General features: G+C 49.5%; 1 protein-coding gene across 2 annotated transcripts; it reads left to right on the forward strand.

Annotated features, from left to right (window-relative positions):
* Positions 1–8,440: 8,440 nt before the first annotated feature.
* On the forward strand, positions 8,441–12,090 carry LOC132344477 (testis-specific Y-encoded protein 3-like). 2 transcript variants are annotated; one of them, XM_059884081.1, is made up of 6 exons: positions 8,442–9,194; positions 9,788–9,865; positions 10,008–10,119; positions 10,261–10,406; positions 10,526–10,612; positions 11,871–12,090. In XM_059884081.1, the coding sequence occupies exons 1-6, from the start codon at positions 8,667–8,669 to the stop codon at positions 11,892–11,894; spliced, it is 975 nt and encodes a 324-aa protein (XP_059740064.1). In that variant the 5' UTR covers positions 8,442–8,666; the 3' UTR covers positions 11,895–12,090. The 2 variants fall into 2 exon arrangements, with proteins under 2 accessions (XP_059740065.1, XP_059740064.1); XM_059884082.1 differs by lacking the exon at positions 9,788–9,865 and having other exon boundaries at positions 8,441–9,215.
* The last annotated feature ends 1,016 nt before the right edge of the window (positions 12,091–13,106 follow it).

Here is a 13,106-nt window from a genome sequence, read left to right on the forward strand (position 1 = left end):
AAAGGAGAGGCAGGCCAAAAGCACCTGAGGCAAGTCAGGGAGGATGCTAAGGAGCAGAGCCAGAGTGGGCCAGACTCCCCGGCACAGAAGAGGGGCTACGCACAGCCCTTAGGACACCCGGCCACAAAGGGTTTTCTGTCCTCAGGTGAAGGAGCATTCTTTCCCCGACATGACCAGCCATATGAACACAGCTTGCCCTTTTCTCTAAGGTTTGGGAACTGTAGCAGCACTTAGCGCTGCTACGTGCAGCCTTTGCCAGTTTGAAACATCACTCCTTAAAAGGGTGTCCTAGGTTGATCCTCTCACCTGTCCCAGTCCCACAGGCCTGGGCTGATGGGGTAGGCTGGCGTGTGTTCTCACCTGGGGGCTGGATGAGAACAGAGCTACTTTGAAAGCGCCTCTGTACAATAAATGGGCAGACTTCAATTCCTCTGGCACTGGTGAGTCATGGCTCTTAGCGGGACACTGTTCTTAGCATCTCCGGATTGAGAGATGTTTCGTCTCTAAATCTCTCTCTACACAGAGAAGTCCAGGTTTGTGTCACATTTGGACACGTGGGCAACAGTCTTTTATGTGAAGCGCGGAACTCGTTATTTCCCGAAAGAATACATGCATTAAGTTTTCTGCCAAGAAATGTGGCATTCTCTCTGTTTCACCTGTGAAAATCTCACCACAAACTTCCCAAAAGGGAAATGGAATTCTCTATATGTTATATGAATCATGGGTGCACGTGTTATTTGCCGGCATGAAATTTGGAATTCTGTGTATTTCCCGTATGAAAACTTGGGTGCTGACTTTTGCACATGAAATCTGGAATGTCGTGTATTAAACTTAGGAACATCAGGCCACTGATTTTAGCACACAAAATACGGAATTTTGATGACTTTACGTATGTAATCCGGGGCACTGATTTTTCCTCTGTTGAGTACAGATTTCCTTACATGTCTTTATCTTTCCTCTGTAAGAAAATCGTGGCAGAGACTTAGTCCATGAGCTAATGAACTGTTTATATTTCATGTAGGAGAATCTGGGTCGTAATTTTCCTACATGAAACATGCAGTTCTCTGTATTTAATGAATGAACATCCGGGCACCGATTTTCCTGCCTTGAATATGGGTTTCTCTACGTCGGCATTTGAAACTCCAGGCACGGAGCTTTTCCCCGTGAAATATGAAATTCTGGTATTTCACGTTGAATTGGGCATAAACAAGGTAACACGAAATACGGAATTTTTCATCTTTCTCATTTGAAAATCTGTGTGCTGACTTGCGTTATGAGTTACAGAACACTGTATATGTAACAACTGAAAGAATTGGCCTCGATTTTCCTACACAAAATATGGAATTTTCTATTTCATACATAAAGTGATTTTCACGCTTGAGGTATGAAGTCACTGTCAATGAAAACACGAAGTCAATCCTTGTTCAAGGTGATGAACAGGTAAGTCAAAAACCTTGAGCATGTGACCACACCTGAAAGGGGAACCCTGAATGTTCTGAAACTCTGAGACTGGATAAAACCTGGTCTTTTATGCAAAATGGGGGGACAGAAGTACTAACTAAGAGCCCTAACCCCAAGACCTGGATGTTTCCTCTTTAGCCACACTCACTCTTGAGCAGGGTTGCTTTAAAAAGCCACATGTAAGAACAATCAGTCTGGGGACAGCGGACAGCCGTGGTCAGCCGGCCTGGTGTGAATTCACAAGCGAGCTCTAAGGCAGGTCAAGTGTGGATTCTAGATCCTGGCTGCTACCATTCAAAATGCCAATTAGACATTCACGGATTATGTGACCCCGGACAACCTGTTTGACCTGGCCAGATCTCAGTGTGCTCATCTGTAACATGGGAGTGAGGACGTCCCTGAAACCCCACTGGTTGAGACCTAGCCTTCCAATGTGGGGGGTACGGTTTTGATTCCCTACTCAGGGAGATAAGATTCCCCAAGCCTTGTAGTCAACGACACCAAAACGTTTTGAAAGAAGGAAAGTACAGCAATATTACAACAAATTCAATAAAGACCTTACAAATTGTCCACACTAAACAAAAGTGTTACTGATATGAAGCCCAATGAGACATTAGGCTTTCTCTCAAAAGACATTAGGTGTTCACTCAAAAACCCGCTTTCATTCTACAGCTGTCTAGCAACTCCTGTTCTAGGCCCCAGCAGGGAGCAGAAGGGACTCCCCAGAGAGCTGCAATTCTGGTGGTGATTTTCACTCCCCGGGTTCTCCAGACATGAACCTGCACATCACTCCAGAGCACCCTCATCCGACAGCAAGCTTTACTTGCCCGGATTAGACAGTGAGCATGAAAGCACTCGGCAAATTAAGAGAGAAGTAGAGAGGAGGGCTGGGGTGGTGGACGGGACGCTTTGGGAATCTGGGATTACCAGGTGCAAACTCTTATACGTAAAATAAACAACAAGGTCCTCCTGTGTAGCACAGGGAACGACAATCAATATCCTGTGGTAAGCCATAATGGAAAGGAATATGAAAAAGTATGCGTGTATATAACTGAATCATTGTCTTGTACCGTCGAAATTAATACACCCTTCTACATCACCTATACTTCAATAAAATAAATTTTAAAAGACAGAAGACAGAACCTAAATGGAGAGTGTGCCCACAAGTGAACACAGAGCAGGCAAGCCTGGCCACCACATCCCTAACAAGGACCAGGCCAAGAGAACAGGCGAGTTGGGGAGGGATTCCACCACTTCCTGGTCCCCTTTAATTCCTGGAAAGACCCAAAGCTGGGCTTCCCCAATCCAACCACGGGCACTCACTCTGCTAGCGTACTCGGCGGTGCCTGCAGCGACATCAGCTGAAGCGGTGGCGATGGGCGCGCTGACCGAAGATGCAAGGGTGCTCGTGGGTCCTGAGCTGGGGACCAGGGGCGACGAATCCGTGTTGGTCACCAGGGTGATGGTGGAGGTTGATGGCTTCTGTGTGATCTCGTTCTGCTGGACACCTGAAAAAGCAAATGTGCTTGGTCTCCCCACCGCCTGGGGAAGGCTGTCCCAGCTCCAAGCGGCGGTGGGAGCAGGGCCCAATCCACACTCTTCGAGTTTCTCTGCTTTCAAGGGAAAACGACTCTCACCTTAGCCAAATTTGAGCAAGGCTCCACGGAGCCCTTTCTCAGTAAGGCCTGCACCTGGGTCTTTAAGTTTCCAACAGCTCAAGGCTGCATGCCTTGGATGACCCCCACCCCTTTAAAGTCCCCACCTACGAAAACTCAAGGCTGCCAATAGAAGTGACTATGTGCTCCACTCAACACTTAAGGATAGGGCCCGTTGCCCAGTCTCTACGGGAGGGCAGAAAGCCCGCCTTTAAGAGGTAACAGGGTTAGCAAACCCAGATATTCCGCATGGACCAACACCCCCTGCGCACGTTCTGTCAAACTGTCATTTTCTGACTCTATAGACTTCCCATGATTCCCCTTGCCTATTCCCAAATTCTCCCTTTAAAACCCCAGTTCCTTGTGTACACATTGGTGTTGGTGTCAGTTCATGCTGGGCATTTGGCCATCCTGCAATAGTAAATAGAGGACTAAAATCTATCCAAAGCAATCGATAGGGTCAGTGTAGTCCCTATAAAGCTACGAGCAGTATTTGTCAGAGCACTAGGACCAGTCATTTCACAATTGGTATGGAAATCCAAAACACCTGGAAGAGCCAAAGCAATCTTGACAAAGAAGAATGGAACTGCAGGAATCAGCCTGCCTAACTTCAAGCTATACTACAAAGCCACAGTCATCAATGCAGTATGGTACTGGCACAAAGACAGAAACATAAGTCAATGGAACAAAAGAGAAAGCCCAGAGATACATATCCGCACCTACGGACACCTTATCTTTGACAAAGCAGACGAGGATGTACAATGCAGAAAAGACAATCTCTTCAGCAAGGGGCGCTGGGAAAACTGGGCAACCACGCATAAAAGAATGAAACTACAACACTTGCTAACACCGCACACAAAATATAAACTCAAAATGGATCGAAGATCTAAACATGAGACCGCAAACGATTACACTGCTGGAGGAAAATATAGGCAAAACACTCTCTGGTGTAAAGCACAGTAGGATCCTCTCTGGCGAACCTCCCAGAATAATGGGAATAAAAGCAAAACTAAAACAAATGGGACCTACTTAAACTTAAAAGCTTATGCTCAATAAAGGAAACTACAAGCAAAGTGAAAAGACAGCATTCAGAATGGGGGCAAATAATAGCAAATGAAGCAACTCGTACAGAATTAATCTAAAAAATATACAAGCAACTCCTGCACTCAATTCCAGAAAAGTAGGCGACCCAGGCCAAAATAAAAAAATAATAATAATCATGGGCCAAAGAAGTAAACAGACATTTCTCCAAAAAAGAAATACAGATGGCTATCAAACACATGAAAAGATGCGCAACATCCCTTACTATCAGGGAACCGCAAATCGAAACCACAACGAGGTACCATCTCAGGCCGGTCAGAATGGCTGTTGTCCAAAATCTACAGACAATAAATGTTTGAGAGGGGGCAGAGAAAAAAAGAAACCCTCTCACACTGTCTGTGTGAATTTCAAACTAGCACAGCCACTATGGGAACAACGTACAGACTGCTCAAAAACCTGGAATTAGAACTGCCATACAACCCAGCAATCCCTCTGCTGGGCATACACACCGAAGAAACCAGAATTAAAAGACTCTCGTGCCCCAGTGTTCGTCGCGGCTCTCTTTACAACAGATAGGACGTGGAAGCAGCCTAGATGTCCATGGGCAGACGAACTGGAGACGAAAGCCGGGGTAGATATAGACAGTAGAATATTACTCAGCTCTTAAAAAGAATGCATTTGAATCAGTTCTAATGAGCTGGACGCAAGTGGAGCCTCTTATGCAGAGAAAAGTCAGTCAGAAGGAAAAACCCACGCATATATATGGAATTGAGACAGATGGAATTAACAGTGACCCTATATGCGAGACAGCAAAAGAGACACAGATGTAAAGAACAGATTTCGGGACTCTGTAGGAGAAGGCAAGGGTGCGATGGTTTGAGAGAATAGCATTGAAACATGTATATTATCACATACGAAATACATCGCCAGGCCAGGTTCGATGCACGAGACAGGGAGCTCAGGGCTGGTGCACTGGGATGACCCTGAGGGATGGGATGGGGAGTGAGAATCAGGACGGGGAACGCATGTACACGGCTGATTCGTGTGAACGTATGGCAAAAAGCACCACAATAATGTCAAGTAACTCACCTCCAATTAAACTAAACTTTTTAAAAAACGTACAGGATAACAAAGAGCGAGCAGAAAATACTTTAAACGAGTGAGAATAAAAACACAGCGTATCAGAATTCGTGAGATGCAGATCTAGACGTGCTTATAATTTTAAATGCTTGTATTAGAAAAGAATAAAAGCCTAAGCCAGTGGAAAGAGAAACGGCAAACTCCGTCAAGGCTTTCAGCAAAGGCCACATAGAGGAAACGTGAGGGAGGGGTGTGATTAGCCGGTGCAAACTTCTTGCTGTCACATCTTGTGTTCTTGAGGTGAGCTGGTGGCCAGCTAACTGTGTCCTGCAATCCTCAAGGGAAACAAGTATGATTCCCTATCCCCTGAAAGGAGATTCCCCAGATTGACTTTCACCCTCCAAGGTCCTGGTTGCGAGAAGGGGGTCCCCGTATAGCCTGGTAGTCCCAGCTGGAAGAGGCAGGTCTCAGTTCTCTGTGCCCTCCTCTTACCAAGGCCCCCACACACTGCCCGGCCACCTGCCATGAGGGAGCCAGGTACCCAGCACGCAGCTGACCCTCAGCCTCCTCCGTCTACCCAAATGGGGAGCTCGGTCCTGTAGACTGTGACCCATGGACATTGCCACAACCATTCGGACATGGAGGTGGGCATGGGACACGGTGGCCGTTGCTTTGAAACCTGGGCCAGGCCGCTGAGTGGCTCCAGCAAGGCCTCCGGGACTCTGCAAGACACAGCCTGTCCTCACGCTTGTCCAAGCGCCACAGTTCATTACCCAGCCCAAGGCCCAAGGGCCTGGAAGGCCCTGTGGGAAGGCTTTGATATCTCTCTCAGTGCATTCAGCTGAGAGGCTTTCTGTTGGTGGTGTTGGGTTTGCGAACTTCCCTAATGGTCTTGGGCTGAGGCCTGCAGCTCCGTTTTCCATCCTGCCTCTTTTACAGTGTCTTCCTGGATGAGCTGAGTCAACCTGTGACTAAAAGATGGTAACGTGGACCATCGGGGGCCATTTCCACTGGCCCGATGACCACATCCTACTCTCTTTCTATAACGCAGGGCTTTCAACGTGACAATGTCGTGTGATGTAAAAGCCTTCATCTTCCTCGAACTCAAGTATTTAACTCAGCATACTCTCCTCAAGAACATGTACTGCAAACGGGGCTACCATTTATTTTTTCACTGCCGGAATTATACTGGACATGTGATGTACTTCCAACCATTATTTTGGGGCCATAGTCACGTTACAGTGTTTCTTTGGTTTCTGCTGTGCGTGAATCAAGTTTTAGCTGTACGTGTATCCCGTCAATTTTGGATTTCCTTCCCATTTAGGCCACCACAGAGCAGTCGAGTCCCTTTCTTCTTTCACTTTTCTTTTTATTAAATTTAACTGGGGGTTAATTATGATACAATATTGTAATGGCTTCTGCCATGCATCAACATTAATAAGCCATAAGTACACAGGGGTCCCAGCTATCCTGGAGCCGCTCCCACATCCCTGCCTACGCTATTCTTCGGGATTGCTCCAGAGCACTTGCTCTGCATTCCCTGATTCATGCAGATGAAAACCAGAAAGATGATTTTTCTGCATAAAATATGCAATTGTCCTTCTTTCACATGTGAGAACATGGGTGCAGAGGTTTCTACCTGAAATAGGAAATCGGTATTTCATGTATGAAAATCGACTTGCATCATTTTCTTCATCATATGTGGAATCTTGTGTCTCCCAGACGTATATCTGTGCACACGTTTTCCTACATGAGTGGGGAATTCTATATATTTTACATATGAAAAGTTGAGCCTACAATTCCCTTCTTGAATCCTGAAATTGTATACATTTCGTATATGAAGATCTCAATAAAATTTTACTGACATGAAGTGTGAAATTAAGATCTGGCAAACCAATATGGAATTGGAATTATCTCTATTTCATAAATGAAATTCTGGGCACCACTGTTTCTTCGTGAAATGCTTAACTTCTTGTATTTCTCATGTATAAATCAAGGACTGTCCACCATGAAATAAGGAGTTCTCTATACTTCCTGTATCCAAATCTAGGCATGATTCTCCCTCATGGAAGATGGACTTCTCTATATTTCACATCTGAAGATCAGAATGAACATTTTCCCGTTAGAAATAAAGACATCTATGCATTTCATGCGATCCACTGGTTCTTCAGTCTCTGAAACACCTGTTGGCATTTGTGGCTCTGTGTGTTGCACGCATGTGTGTACTTGTGTCACGTGTTTGTGTGTGTTTGTGGGGGGGGGTGTGGTGGGTCTGTGCGTGTGTCAGGACTAAGGGAGGTAGGTGCTCAGTGTGAAACAGCAGACATCCTAGGAGAAAGAGCGTGAGCAGTGGAAACTGTCCAGGCACTTAACCTGAGTGTGCCCACCTGAGCTAGGCGGCCCGGACGTAGGAGTAACTAATGGTCAGGAGGAGCACTTTGGTCCACTTGAAACACTTGCAGGAACAGCTCTGTGCCTCTGGCAAGTGCATCTGCAGGCGCACATCCTTAGCTACGTGGGCGCCTGCTCTAAGCCACGGGCCGGGGGAAAGGCCGAGGGCAGACAGACCGTAGGCCAGGGGCTCCAGGCTGGTTGGGCTTGGGGCTGCATCGTGGGGCTTGGACAGCTAGCCGAGGAAAGTGCTCTGCCTCTTCCTCAGAGGAGGGCTGGCATTCCTGACAACTGCTCAAGCCTAAGGCACAAGTTTAGCCGTGACTCTGCAGCAGGTGCACATGGGTGAGGTCGGCGTAAGCCCGCCCCCACCCGGGCCCCCGCCCCGCTTCCCCATCCCCCTCCACCGCGCACTCCTCCCCCAAACCCCCCTACCCTGCCCGCCTCCCTCCTACTCCCCCCACGCCCACCCCGTGGCTTGCGGTTTGGATCGGAGGAGAGCAACTCTGTCCCTGAGGTACCCAGGAACCCTGTCTTCCTGAGTGGGTCCCTGAGCACACGGGCCCGCTGCCCCAGGGGCAACTTCAAGCTTGAGGACTGTTGCAGCTTCAGGTGGCCCTGGCTCTCCCAGTCGCTGCTCGGGCGCGGCTGCACTGCTAGGCAGGCAAAAGGCTTGCCAGGACACGCCCACTTTGCGCTGGGCCGACATTGGCCGCCTGTCACAGGCTGGCAGAGGGCCCAGGATTCCAAGGGGCGTGTCCCAGGAGCGAACCGCTTTAGACTCCATTTGATTGGTTCTGGGATGAGGTCAGGAGGTCAGGGTGGAGAGTTCAGCCCCTTCCCGTCGCCATAGTAGGCGGGCCTGGTGGCAGAGGGTTCTGCGCATGCGTCTCTCCCTTTCGCCGTTCCCTGGCTCTTGCCCAGTAACCCGTCGGGAGTAGGACCACGTAGACTGCGGCCGGCGGGCGGCCCGTGAGGGCCGTCTGCCGTGCTCTAGCGTCCAGCTTGTTTGCAGTTCCGGGCTTCGGCGAGAATACCATGGAGAGTGAGACGGGGCCAGAGGAAGGCGGCAGCACTCCGGGATCCTGGATCTTAGTTGTGAGCCCGGGTCTTCATGAGGGAGGGGCCCTGGGGCCTACCAGCTCCGTGTGGGCGGCAGAGGCGATGCAGGCCGCAGGTGGTGCGCCAGGCGAGGAGGCCGCCCTCTTCTGGGTGGAGGCAGTGGAGGAAGGTGCGGCTGTGGAGGAGGGAGAGGTGGCGGGACCCGGGCAGGAGTTCCAGCTGCTGGTGTTGGACGTCATGGAGGAGGTGGAGGTGGTGGCATACGAGGAGCAGGAGCAGGTGTCCTCGGAGGAGCATGTCCACGACCATCCAAGGCCCGGAGCCCTGAGTGACCGGCCTGCACTGGAGGCGCTGGCGGCCCTGCAGCTGGAGCTGGAGCCCGTGAATCAGAAAGCCCAAAGGGCGCATGCTCGCCTGAAACATAAGACCAGTCAGCGGCGGAAGGTGCATCTAGAACACAGAAGCGCCATCATCCAGGGCATCCGTGGCTTCTGGGTCGAAGTTGTATCCCTTGGTGTGGTGCTTGTGAGTTTTGTGTTTGTTTGTTTGTTTAAGCCGGGCTATGGCAGGAACAGTTTACAGATCTGGCAGTTCTGGTACCGTATTTACTTTTCTGGATGGTGGGTATTGGTTACCGTCCTGCATATCTGTTCCTGATCGTAGGTGTGATGTCCTTGCTGTTCTGGCTAGCCCAAATTGATAGTTGGGCTATACTTTGAGAGGTCCCTATCAGAATTGTCATTAGCACCAGGGTCTCTTCGGAGAGAAGGCTTGTCTGGAATGGGGGAGGGGTGGGGAAGTGTAAGTGGTCGTACGGGTTCTAGCTAGGAGTGCTTGTTTTCCCGAAGTAAGCTAACTTTCAAGGGGCTGAGATGAAGCTTATCCGGTTAGGAAGAGCACCTCCTCGTGGTAGGGCATTCATGGGCACAGCCTTGGACCTTGTGCGGCATTCATATAGCCCCGCGTGAACCGAAATGTGACGAGTTAACCAGTAGCAAGTTGAAGTCAAACAGGGAGGGCCATTCTACTCTTCAGGCTAGCTTTGTTCTTCCAGCACTTTTACCTCTAGCATCTAGAGGCTCCTTGACCTAAAGCAGTTTATGAACCACCCCCAAATGTCAGTTTTGATGAGCAAGCAAGATGCAGACATGCTTCACTTCATGACCAACTTGGAGGTCAGGCAGGGGACACTGATGATTGTGGAGGGGAGGTGACTGGGGAGGGGAGAGGGCATGGTCTATCCCTAACACAGGAAAGGACAGCTCTTCTGTAAAGAGGTTTCACACCCACCCCACCCCGCACACTTTGTCCTGGCAGGTGGAGGAATTCAGGCATCCCACTCGTCACTGCAAGATCACATTGTCCTTTCGGAGGAATAGGTATTTCCAGAATGAAGTGATTGTCAAGGAGTACCTGATGAAGGTCACTGGTGAGAAGCTGCTCCCTGGATCTTGGGTGGGGGCGGGGGTGGGTAGGGGTGGCGGGCGGTGGCCCGGTGGTTGGGGGCAGAAAAGTCTAGGTTGAATCGAAAAGTGATTTAGGTCTTTCTCCCAAACTGCTTTTCCTGCAGGATACCACGCATCTCGTTCCACTCCAGTTCAGTGGCACCAGGGCTTTGAATGGAAGGCATACAGGCGCAGGCACCACGACAGCAGCGTTAACTTCTTCAACTGGTTCTTTGACCACAATTTCACAGGATCTGACTGGATTGCTGAGGTGGGGTCCCACGTGGCCACTGGGCCAGAACTGGTGACTTATGTCGGAGTTGTTGGCCGTGCACGGGAGGGCTCATGGTCTGGCCAGGCCTGTGCTGACCTTGCTCATTTCCCTGGCAGATCATCATAAGGGATCTGTGGCCCAATCCTTTGCAGTACTATGTGAGGAGGAAGGCTGCACCACAAAAGGTACCAGGAGGACGAGAGGTGAGGCGCCCAGGGGCCGAGCACTGGCATAAGTGTTGTCAAAAACTTGGGTCATTTATTCCACTTGTGAAGACAGTGAGACTCCGTGGAGTACAGAGTGACACCAGGGCATGAGGGAATCAGCAAGGGACAGCAAGGGTAGAGAACTGGGGTGAAGAACAGGTTCTAAGTAGAGAAGCTTGAGGTGGATGAAGTGGCCTGGACAGGCCAAAGCCACTGCAGTTTATATCTGAGGCAGCTGCACATGGCTGAACCGTCATTCCATGGCCAACAAGTCCAGCCTCAGGCTGCTCTTAAATTGGGACCCACCTGCTCTTCCTCATGAAGTCCCATTTCCAAAAAGGCCTGTGAGTCTCCTTTGTGCAAGGCGGTTCCCCCAGTGACCCATCATTTGATTCGATTCTGATCACCACACTCGTTTTGGTTTTTAATTTGCGTTTGCATCTTTTTCCTGCCACCCTCATTCTGAGCATACTGACCACTCTGCAGGATTATGGAGAATCCTCTTTTATTTATTTTAACTGGAGGATTATGACTTTACAATACCGTGACAGGTTTTGCTGTACATGGGCCAACATGAATCACCGATAGGGATACACGTGTCCCCCCAAATGCCGAACCCGCCACCCACCGACCTCCCCTGCCTGGCTGTCTGGGTTGCCCCCAACATGACTTTGGTTGCCTTGCTGCACGCGTCAAACTTGCACTGATCATCTGTTGTGCATAAGCTAATGTAAACGTTTTGGGGCTACTCTCTCACATTGACCCACCGTCACCACCTCCCACTGAGGCCAAAGTCTGTTCTTTATATGTCTGTTACTTCTTTGCTGCCCTGCATGTTGGATGTTCAGCACCACGTACAAGGTCCTCAACTCCATATATTTGTGTGAACGGACAGTGTTTGTCTTTCTCTTTCTGACTTACTTCACGCGGTATAGTAGGCTCCACGTTCATTCCATCTCATTAGAACTGACATGGACACTTTCCATGTTAGTGCTGTGTAAGACACCGCTGTGTATGTGTACTCCAACTTCCTTATCCCTTCATCTGCTGATGGACACGTAGGCTGCTTCCACGTCCTAGCTATTGTAAATAGTTCTACGCTGAAGACTGGGATACCTGTTTTTTACTCTGTGCTTCTAGGGCATGTAAACGTTCACAGACACACCCCCCTGGGAACTGACTTGAAAGAATCAAGCTGTCTTTAGAGTTTCCGGGGAGGGTAAGTGTACATATCTCTGTCTCTCTGTTTTGAAAGGAACCCGATCCCCCCAGCTTTTGAGACACTTAACGATGGCGTGCCCCCCTTCACCTAAAACAGAAAACCGAAGAAGCTGCTTCACGTGAAGACCAATGGCCAGCATAGTTCTCTTGGACGGGAAAGTAGTGAAGAGTGGTCTGGTGCTGAAGTGGATCGACAGTGAGACACCAGTAACCCTGAATTCACTGCAAAGGAAAAATAAAAAGCATCAGCTGCATGCGTGCGTGTATTGTTTGGGCAGGTCCTCAGGACAAACACTTCAGCTGCATGTATGAGTGTCAGTTCACCGCGTGGGAATTACCAGTCTGTGGAGATTCATAGAGGGGGCTAAGTCGTATGTTGGGGTTGTGTCAGGGGGTGACGTTCTTCCTGTGGGGTGGGGGTTGGGGAGGACGGAGAAGGAAGATGAGGGGCCTATTGACTGTGGGTCTGGCAATTTTACAAGGGAAATGTGGCTGTTCGTGGAAAGGGTCTGGTGAACAAGGGCCAGAGATTGAAACAGTGGAATGCAATTCTGTTGGAAGGTGGTGGCCCAGGTATCTTCTCTGTTGCCTATCATCAGACACTTTAATAAGGGTACAGAACAAAGGAAAAGCCTTATCATTGAACTCGCTATGAACCTCGAAGGCCACATGTGTATGAGTGTGTATATGAGTGCACGGTCAGCTTTGCTGAGAGTCTGCTTCCCAGAGCTAGGGTTCCAGGTAACATCTTAGGGCATTGTGTATAAGGTATATGGAGGGGGGCTGTGGCCTAGGGAGAAAGTGAGGGGTGGGAAGGCAGTGAGGATACTAGTTTCTGGCAAAGGTGACCAGGGGAAAAGAGAAATTGCAAGGAATCAGATAAAGGAAAACAGATCCCGTCGTAGATGTTAGAGCTCATGTGAACTCTGTTATTTTTTCCAAGAACTCAGCTTCGGTATAGCGTGTCCAGGGGCAGAAGTGAGGGGAAAGAGGCTGTTAGGGTGAGCCTATGCAGCCATGTGGTCTGTGTCCCATGCTGCTGCTGCTGCTGCTGCAGCTCAGGGGTCAATATCCCTTTTTCCAGGAAGGCTTAAGGTCTTTGCCCAAGGCCCTCTGTCAGGCCAAGCTGTAGAAAAAGCATTTTTTCTCACCAGCCCTCTGGTGACAGTTTCTCTTCCTTGTGGAATGGCTCAGCACAGAATGTTTTCAACCACAAAGGAGCTGTCCTTCATCTAGGGCTTTGCCACTACTGTGTGGGCCAAGGGCCAGT

Source organism: Bos taurus, chromosome Y, assembly GCF_002263795.3.
Source record: "Bos taurus isolate L1 Dominette 01449 registration number 42190680 breed Hereford chromosome Y, ARS-UCD2.0, whole genome shotgun sequence".
In the NCBI taxonomy this organism is placed as follows: Eukaryota; Metazoa; Chordata; class Mammalia; order Artiodactyla; family Bovidae; genus Bos; species Bos taurus.

Excerpts from the sequence above, each read along its gene's own strand:
- LOC132344477 (XM_059884081.1), top strand. The coding sequence starts at position 8,667 with ATGGAGAGTGAGACGGGGCCAGAGGAAGGCGGCAGCACTCCGGGATCC. Across the intron at positions 9,195-9,787 it reads GTGGCTTCTGGGTCGAAGTT|TTTATGAACCACCCCCAAAT; the intron begins GTATCCCTTGGT and ends GACCTAAAGCAG. Across the intron at positions 10,120-10,260 it reads GTACCTGATGAAGGTCACTG|GATACCACGCATCTCGTTCC; the intron begins GTGAGAAGCTGC and ends CTTTTCCTGCAG.